This window comes from Mercenaria mercenaria, unplaced genomic scaffold (assembly GCF_021730395.1).
Source record: "Mercenaria mercenaria strain notata unplaced genomic scaffold, MADL_Memer_1 contig_3510, whole genome shotgun sequence".
In the NCBI taxonomy this organism is placed as follows: domain Eukaryota; kingdom Metazoa; phylum Mollusca; class Bivalvia; order Venerida; family Veneridae; genus Mercenaria; species Mercenaria mercenaria.
Genome location: NW_026461656.1, coordinates 1 through 10,310, shown reverse-complemented (window position 1 = coordinate 10,310; position 10,310 = coordinate 1). Strand labels below are relative to the sequence as shown.

General features: G+C 34.1%; 1 protein-coding gene across 1 annotated transcript; it reads left to right on the top strand.

The window, feature by feature from the left end:
- Positions 1-1,740: 1,740 nt before the first annotated feature.
- Positions 1,741-6,230, top strand: LOC123526921 (uncharacterized; the record flags this gene model as incomplete). Its single annotated transcript, XM_053534238.1, has 3 exons — positions 1,741-2,334; positions 3,755-3,913; positions 5,703-6,230. Coding segments are annotated over exons 1-3 (1,272 nt in total), but the record flags the coding sequence as incomplete, so codon positions are not given.
- Between the last annotated feature and the right edge of the window lie 4,080 nt (positions 6,231-10,310).

Here is a 10,310-nt window from a genome sequence, read left to right as displayed (position 1 = left end):
CACACGACGGACACCAAACAATCACAAAAGCTCACTTTGAGCCTTTGGTGCTTAAAAGATGGTAACAGTAAGCAAACAATATTGAAATACGTTCTATACTTTATTTCTGGAATTGTTGGAAGCAACATGAATCCTTACCCTTCTTCAGAATATGTACAGTACTGTTTTCACCGGAAAGATTAATTTAAAATTTAGCGTCTAAAATTTAACAGTATCGGACATGTTGTTGCAGGTTAGTTATGATTTGCACTGGTTAGAAATTGTTGCTGTAATGCAGGGTAAGAGTTAATGACTGTATAAAACAAATAACCTTTTTGTAAAAACAAAACTTAAGGAAAGGAAACTTAACAAAACAGAAATAACTTAACAAGAAAATTTTACAAAACAGAAATATGTCCGAATGAGCAGATGAATATTTGGTTACGCACACCTGTTCAAGTGGTACGCATACAACCCGATGGTGCTGTACTTATAGAGGTTATAGATGACGAACGCGTTATCATTTCACTCAGTGTCACACATGACTCAGAGTGAAGCATTTTCAGCCTTTGCTCCAATCGGCGCCACTCTTACAAAATCTCTCATTATGGCTGAAAATACCGAGAATACCTTACCAAGCAATCCGATTGGTGCATTATTCAGGCGGCATAAGGTCATACGAGGTCATAAAATCGTGCTTAATACGGCACGCCGAAAAACAACAGTAAAAATGCAACGTTCACTTTGGTTCACATGCCCCAAAGGAAGTATTAAATTGGATGAAAAGATACGGTACTTCGGAATGAAATGTTAAGGGTTAGACAGACTTATGTTTTTTAAGGGGTCGCTGTTTATGTCTTATTGAAGATTTCTATAAAAATGTAAATATTTGGAGCAGACAGAGCTCTTCAAGACAAACAAAATGATACCAAAATCTCAATATCGATAAAACTGACTTGTGACACCGACGGTGTAAGAATGACTCTCGTATTGTAAATTACGTATAACGAACTAAATCTTTGTAGCAAACTCGTGTATCGTGCAGTATTTTTTTGTATTTTTTTTTTTTTACAAAATGTTAACGTGTTTCATTATAACACATATTTTCAATAGAGAAGTTATGCTGCCAACCATATATTCATTTATTCATGTAGACAGTTTTCTCTAAATATGTCACATAACCAGTTATTATCTAGCAAAATTTCATTTCTTTGTCTATGCTTTAAAACAGGTAGTAATTTAAAAAAAAATTGCAAGACGTAACATTTTGCCAATAACAGGGTTTTTTGAAAACTTTACATAAATGACACTTGATATTTAATTTCCATTGGAATATTTTGACGGGCACTTCAGGCGGGCTGTGGTAATTGTATGATTTACTTTTTCAAAGTCATTTTTTTTTTCAAATAATATTGAAGGCACCACCTAAGGATACTTCATTAGTTCAAGAAAACCAGTGAAAATATTATTGAAAATATGTCTCGTTGCAGCAAAAACTGTACAATGAAAATATACATTTGTAAAAATATTGTACTTGAATTTGTGTTCATGTCAAGAAAATGACATGAAAGAATACCGTTAAAGTCCTTGAAATATGTGTTTTGCACTACAGCCTTAACGCTTAGTGTGTGAACATACCTTCACTTGTGAACTGAAAAACATACACTGGGTCTGAAGGGTCAAATGGCCGATCAAGCACTTGTATTGGTATTTTGGCTGTATACGTTTTGTCAGCTTATTTTATTTTTCTCTCAGATGTAACAACACGTAATGGCCGGCGCTGATAGGGACAAAAAGGAGTTTAAAAATTGGGTTCGCGGTGCGACGGGTCTGTTGTACTTACAGGAAGGGCTTCAAGACGTTGTTAGCGATAAAGTCCTGCAGTGCCGTGACGACTCCGTGCAGAAATTAACAAGCTCACCAACGGTATCTTTAAATCAATGCAATCAATGTACGGCTCTAAACCTTTTACCAGAACACGCAGATCTGCAAAATGGTTGTGGCAAAAGCAAAGGCAAATGTAAACAACATAATCCTAGAAATTGTTTTGGAAGTAAACCGAAGGGACGTAGAAAGTGTCCGAATGGAATATGCAGTAAGCTATATGATGCAATTGTGGACAAACATTGCTTTGAAGATCCACTGTGGAAGAATACTGACCCAAGCACGTGGTGTTCGGATCGTAACGGATGGAGCTTTGCCAAATGTTTCCAAACGACTCCAAGCAAAGGAACCTCTGCGGACACAACAGATGCTGCAGGCCTACTAAGCATACTTCTAAATAACAAGTCGATACAGAACTGGCTAGCCTGTAAAGACATGAAAACATATACTACTGCATGTCCTTTCTACAAAGTAAGTGTAAAGGTTTTTAAGGATCTTATATGACTGCCTGTGTAAGCCGGGTTTTTTTCCAAACCCGAGGCACAGCGAGGAATGGAAAACCAAACGCTAGGAAATTTTTTGTCAACGCTGTCCCGATGATTAGGGAAGCACCTGCCTTTCTCAGGCAGTCATGTTAGACCTTTTTCCTTGCCTACCTTTGATATAATTTCAATGTTTTAAAGATAGTGTAAATTAAAATCGCTCATACACTATGACATCATATGTGTACGAATAGTTCTTCTACCAGGTAAACCTTGTCTTTCCCTGTTGGGTAGATAAGAGTCTGTTTTCTATAATTATCTCCTTGCTTGTTATTGACATGTTACAGACGGTCATTTATTTTGTGCATTCCTTATGAACATTCAAAGAAGAAACAAAAATACATTAATGAATGATATTTTAGGTAGCAAATTATTGCCGCTGCTAACGGATTATTCATGTTCAAAAATCAAGCAGACACTATGTCTAGATCAACTAGGACAGACAAAGCGGTCCACTCAATTCAAAAAATACACTTAACAAATGTGTGTACGTTTCGCCAGTATCTTAAAAGCTGCAGAATATGTTTTCAGAAATATATACTAAAATAACACAATCAATGGCTTCACAAAATTTTATTTATTTTACGACTTGATTCCATATTTGAAAAGTCATAAAACTAAACTTTTCATACAAGCAAAACGCAAGAAAATTACAACACAAAAAACGGAGTCGTTGTCGAGGCATATGTTAGAAGAGAATTTAATTATTTTTAATATTGACTACAACCTTGCGATCCGCCCGCTTAGCTCAGTAGGGAGAGTAGTCCGCCCGCTTAGCTCAGTAGGGAGAGCGTCGGTCTACTGATCGCGGGGTCGCGAGGTCGATCCCCGGGCGGGGCGTATGTTCTCCGTGACGATTTGATAAAAGACATTGTGTCTGAAATCATTCGTCCTCCACCTCTGATAATTCATGTGGGGAAGTTGGCAGTTATTTGCGGAGAACAGGTTAGTACTGGTATAGAATCCACTGGTTAGGTTAACTGCCCGCCGTTACATGACTGAAATACTGTTAAAAAACGGCATTAAACCCGAAACAAAAAAAAACAACAACAAAAAAAAACCTAGCGAAAAGTCAACTTTCTCACTTTTGATTTCTAACAAATGGAATTCACTGGATCGAAAAAAGGAATAAAATGGCATTATGTTTCAAGAGAAATTTAAAGAAAGTGTATGTAAAATATGTAAAGCAAACAAAAAATATATGTTTTCTAAAACATATGTTTTTCTTACATGACTTATGTAATCGTGAAACATCTTAAACTCATGTATGTATTATCCGCCCTTGTTGTGGTTCCCTTATTTTGTCATAAATTCCTTTTCTTAGTGTATTAAACTTTTTATATTTCCAGGCAAGAGCCATCCGCAATGAGATTCTACATAGTCCAAAGTTCGAACTTGGGGAGCAGACTTTGAACGATTACTTAGATGCATTCATCAAAGTACTACAAGATCCAAAATGCCTGATATCGGATGAAGGGTCAAAACAAGCTGTAGCTAAACTAAAACAGGTACTAGTTAACTTTATCTCATTCTATTCTAGTTTGCAGATGTATTTAACAATCCGAGCTTTGGAAATCAGATCCATAAGATCTTTTGGGGGATAGAATGCATGCAACAAAACTCGATGGAAATTCAGAATGAATTTTTTATTTCATTTTTTTCAGTGGTCCACTGAACCATAATATGGTATGATATAATAAAGTTATCAAAACTAGTTTCTGGCAATGAACTACATTTGAACTCGGAAGAATATAAATTCTAATTTATCTGAAATTCTTACAGTAAAGAGAAACCACTTCTTACAAACCCTTCATATTAAAAGAAAGAAACCTACTTACCTCAAAAACATTTTAGAGTTCCGGTAAAATGGGTAAATGGGTAAATGTGATGAACACCTTTGAAAAGATATGAAAAAGTGTTTGTTTTTTATGTTAGACCAAACTATGGAATGTTAAGTCGGTGAAAGATATTTCGTGATATTGACATATCCTCAGTAGAACACTTTTTTGCGCAAATAGTCTACTTCTGAGCTGTTGAGCAAAGATTTTTCTTGATTCATATATAGGCCATCCCTTATCGGAAGTTCCCGCATAAATGATTTTTTTTAATTTAGAACATTTGCCTTCAGAATGTACTCTGCCTTTCATAATTTTTCAAGAAAAAAAGTTCTTTGTCTTTCTTTTGGAAGGACTGACGTCACACCGACACAGTTGTTGGTCATATGAAAACTTGTCAGTTTTTCAGGGTGAAGGAAGACCCCAGGTGCCCCTCCGAGCATTTGTATTTATATTTTGTCGTATCGGCGCGCTAATTTGTCGTGTTGGAGAGTTTGAAGGGCGCCAATACATTAGAACGACAAATTAGCGCGCCAATACGGCAAATATTCTATGCTGAGGCATGAAAATTGAGGAAAAAAATCTTGTCTGAAACTTCAAGCCAAATTAAAAGGAAAGCTTCACATGAATGTTCCTTAGCTGACCCTCGAGCAAGCTTGTCCAAATTACTCCGACTCGTTCAAAAATTCCAAATACAAAAATTGGAAAATTTACCAATCTTCTTTTCCGACACTGCTGGCCTGACTTTGAAATAATATCAAACAAATGTTTCTTGGGTGACCCTTTACCGAATTCGTTCCTGAAACAGTAGTTCCGATTTAACTAAATTGGAATATATTCCGAAGGTGAGACGGAATTATTTACAGAGCAAATGAAAACTTGATTATTGCCGATCTGTCGCACTAAAATAGAGCTAGTATAAATCATTCAACTAATAGTTCTCATGGTCAAAACCTCATATAGTTTTTACAAGGAACGCCCTGTTCCCTAGTATTTTTTTATTATTTTTGCCTGTATTTGCATAGTAAAAAGAAAATCGCATATTAAAATTTTGAGACTGTGGTCATCTAAAGAGAACAATAATGCTTTACTATCTGATCGCCGTTGTAATATTCATCCGAATGGCTATAGAATGGTTCCGTTCAGTCATTTTACAGCTTACAAATATTTACGCTTACCTTTGTCACTTATCAGTTTTCACGGAGATTCATTTTGAGATTTTCAAAATAAATGATTCAAGCATTATATATTCTAAGAGGCAGGATATGTGTCTACATTCAGCCACTATTCAATACCTTGAGTAAAGTGTACGAAGAAAACTGAATTTATTGCGATAAGATTAATGGCTAAATGCGGTACAAGAATCAGACTTTCATACGCAAGGTAAAATAAAAACACCGAGAGTGTAAATATGTCTTTGTCATGTACGCGAACTTACATATATGTTACCTTTTTATTTCAGTTGCAGAAAAATCAAATAAATATCAGCTGGGAAGATGAAACAAAATTATTCCAAATGCATAAGGAAGCTTTGTCGGAATTAGACGAAAGAAAATTTGAAGCACTGCAGGAAATTGATGACAGAAAGGTATCAGTTTTGTCAGCAGTAGATAGTGCAAGAAGAGATGCGACAAAGGAAGTAGACGACTCGACAAAGGCTGTTTTAAGCAAAGTAGAAGAGGTAGGGAAAGAGGTAAAAGAGGACATAGAAGATACGGCAAAAACTGCTTTGAGTGGTGTAAAAGAGGCGGGGAAAGGAGCAAAACAGGACTTAGAAGATACAACAAAATCTGCTTTGAGCGAGATAGAAGAGGCAGGGAAAGGAGCCATACAGGACACAGAAGGTACGACTAAAGCTGCTTTGAGTGGAATAGAAGAGGCAGGGAAAGAAGCAAAACAGGATATAGAACACACGACAAAAACGGCTTTGTCAAAAATAAAAGAGGCTGAATATGATAGCATAAAAGAAATTAGAAAGCAAAAACATGTGGTAAGTGCTTGCTATATTCTTTTAACTATTAATAGTAACCTTTCAGTTTTCGCCTCTCTTGAGGTTTCAAAGTTATGTTAGCTCGCATGTGGAAGGGTGATGATTCTAAAACGTTGCCGGACTTTTAATGTAATGAACAAACAAATAAGCAAAATGTCAAAATTTCCAAACAGGGTAAATTTGAAAAATGCTTCAGAAAACTCAAAAACAACATTTTGAAAATAGTAGATTGTCTGTGCAATTAGAATGGCGACGATCTAATGCAACTTTAAGTACGAGGTTCGCATCCTGATTTTTCTTTTTCTGGAATTAAAGTTTATTTCACAAGTACACACAATGAAGAATGACCGAACTGCCGATGTTACTTCCCAGCAAACAAACAAAAAACGTCTTTTTTTGGTTGTTATGACGTGTTTTTGAGACGTCTTCATGACGTCTTTTTAGGTTGTTTTTGAAAGGTGTGTTCACGTCTTTTAGAGACGTCTTAAGGAGGTAGGATACCTTGTTACAAGGGTAAATTCAAATTAGTTGAGCCGCAGCATGTTTTTGTATTTCGTGTAATATGATGTTTTAACTGCTACAATCTCAATTTCGTTTGTCTCTGTTGTTTCAAGTTTTTATCCAGGTTTGAAGAACATGACCCTCCAAAGGTATTTCATATTGAAAGAAGAAGGAAAATACGGATATTTAACACTTTTCAGTGTATTTTAGTTTCATTTATATCCGTAGAAGTCTGCATAATTGATAATTTTACTGGTATGCACGTTATCTTTCTAATATAAGCTTAAAATGTATATGTCGCGGGGCTCGTGCTGCCATGGTAACGCATTTTCTCTCATTTTTAAACAACTATGTATAAAAATAGGGGTTTTCGACGGCTTCAGTGCCATTCTGTTAACGACCAACATGAAATATTTGGATAATATTATTAGCAAAATACCAAGCATTTTACATGGTACCCTATTTTTCTTAAATTTTAAAGTAACCATGGCAACAGAGATGTTTAAAATAGCTTATATCTTGCTGTTTGTCGTAATTTCTTTAAAAAAATATTGAATAAGATTATCTTTCTAGTTGATGTAGCTTTAAAACATATTATTTCTAACGTAGGTTACATTTTTGTGTTATTTGCATTTATTCAAACAAATTTCACAGCCTAGAATACGTACAGCAGTACCCCTCGTCTGTCATTTTTCATAGAAAAATCGTTCAGCGTGCTGCTATTATTCTCATGGATATTGTTGAAATGAAAATAAAAAGCCGAAGCTGTGTTTCTTAAATAGACCAGTGTCAACGCTTTTGAATTTTACATTTAGATACATAGGTCACGGGCTTCGTTTCCATGGTAACATCAATTCAATTCAAGAAACCACAATATCCTACTGAAATTTGAACAATTTTAGATCTTAGTTTTAGTATGTAAGTAACAAATTATCAATGGAACCTGAAAAATAGGTATTCCAAATCAAACTGCTAGACCTTTTATTTGAAAATGTCCGTAACAAGTAACCTTTCACCCAACTATATTCAAAATAACATTGGTTGCCATCATCCATTTTCTTACATTCCGCATAACATTTCAATATAACTACATTAAAGAAGCAAAATATTGATTATTATTCAGAGCAAAAGACTCATAAAAAATATTTCAGCAAATAATGGTTATCTGAAAATAGTTAAAATAAAGAAAATGTACAGAATTACGTACTTTCAAAATAAAAGCTATTAATTTTGCGCGGTAACTGACACGTAACGTCATGACGTCAATGACGTCATTTTAAGGCAACATTGCTTTGAAGCGTTTCTGCAGCAATTTATTCATTATTTCTGCATTATTAAACCATAAAGCATCAGATCGAAGACAAGTTCATGATTGGTTTTCAGAAGAATGAATATACAAACACATTTAGTTTGTCGTAAACGTCGTCGTATATCGTCACGTTAGCTTCCGGTTGAACATGCGCACATACAAATATGAAGGTAACCTACCTCCTTAAAGACGTCTTTTTTGGAGACGTCTTTTTTACGTCTTTTTGGAGACGTCTTTTTCCGTCTTTTTTATGTTGTTTTTGAAAGGTGCGATCACGTCTTTTAGAGACGTCTTTATGACGTCTCTTAAAAGACATCTTTGTCGTGCACTATAATGATGTCTTTATGAAAGAAAAAAATAAGATATCATCTTTTTGAAATGTGAATTCCAACCATAATTCAACGGATAAAGAACTAGTATTTTAGGCATTGGTTTTTTTGCTTATCTAGCACTTGTAATTCAGATCTTTATTTCATAGATCTGTGATCGTATTTTATCTAAGTAACACAGTAAGTCCAATAGGTAATCCAATAAGTGAGTCGCAATTTAATAGCTTAGTTCTCAAAATCTTTGTCACGGCAAAACCATTGGACCTGGTATCACCTGAAATATATTAAATTCGAGTGTTTTATAATTATCATTCATCATTTCCCCCTAAATTAAATAATAATGCAAAAACAGTTTTGATAAAGTACTGATAGAACAGTTAATGGAAGCATTTAAACTATTATCAACATTTTCTGATTAACATATCCTCTCTGACTTTGTAAGAATGAGATACTTTTAAGAAAAATGCAGATTAAAAAAAAAACGCTAATGATGTTAAAATAGATATTTTATAAATACGTCAGTCTTTTAAATATAATATTATGTTATAATAATGTTTAAAGTATTGTACTCACTTTTTCTGCATCACCCTTCTGTATATGATGAATAAACTTGTTCTGTCTTACAGCTTAAACCTCTATCAAATTATTGAATAGTGTGTAAACCATTACCAGGATACAGTCGTGACTAATAGTTAACATGTGTAGAGAGAGACGGACCCTTAGTTACCATGGTTACAAACATGTATTATAAATGTTCCCAATGAATTCCAGTTTAATCATTATGCTATCGCTTTCCTGAATATTTTAAAATGTATTAAAAGTAATTACACAATTTTGAAAATAGCTAGAAAACAGCCCAATTTTAATAACAATTAGGAATATTTTCGGAAGTGCAAAAAATATCATTTACAAGTTTTAGTCCGTTTTTATGAATTTTGGAACCCTAGTAAATACACTGTATTTTGAAAATACAATAAAAATGCTATATCCGTCCGTTCTATTACGAAGTAAGGAAATTATCGAACTTTCGATCCAACATACCGGTATATCTAATATCATAGTTTTTTTTTCTAACAGTTTATGTTGTAAATGTTATTGCAGCTTAGAAGAACGAAAACTTGCATTTTCTCATAGACAAAGACGTTTTTATGACGGCTTTAAAACGTCTTTTAAAAAGACGTCTTTATTTTGTAGGTAAAACGACATAAAAAAGACGTCTTCTTCTGGTCACAAATGTCGTGACCATAAAACAACCAAATAAAGACGTCTTTTTCTGGTCACAGACGTCGTGACCATAAAACAACCAAATAAAGACGTCTTCAAGACGTCTTTTGTTTGCTGGGTTCTGAATCATAAAACCAAATTATTTCCATTGATGTAATGGCACCTTTGTAGAAGTTATCGGCAAAGATTTTTTTCACCTTTCACTGCAATTGTAGGTCTATGTAATATCAATAAGTTTATGAAACACTATAATACAAATATTACATAAGCAGCTCAAACGTCAGTGTAAAAATATCATAGAGGCCTTCTAATGTGACAATGTTAACAATGAAATAAAATGAAAGTTTTTTGTTTTTTTGAGGCCCCATATGGGTAACTCCGTTTATTCCTTTACATACATGAAACAATAACATACACATACTATAATCCAGTATACAAAAGCAATGCAATAATATGCAAACAACACAATGAATTAATGTAAGTTTCAGTATTTCAATCATGTTTATCAAATATGTATTGATTCAATTATAATATTCCATATGTATGTAAAAGGACATTTTTTTTTTAAATGGAAGATGTGATGCTGATTGATGAAAAAGGAAGGGGATAAATAAGAGAAGAAAAAAAGGGGGATCGTTTCCATTTAAATTGAAAATCTATATTCGATTAATGCTAAGAAAGAATGCAAAATTTCAGTTAAAAAAGACCATTTGGATT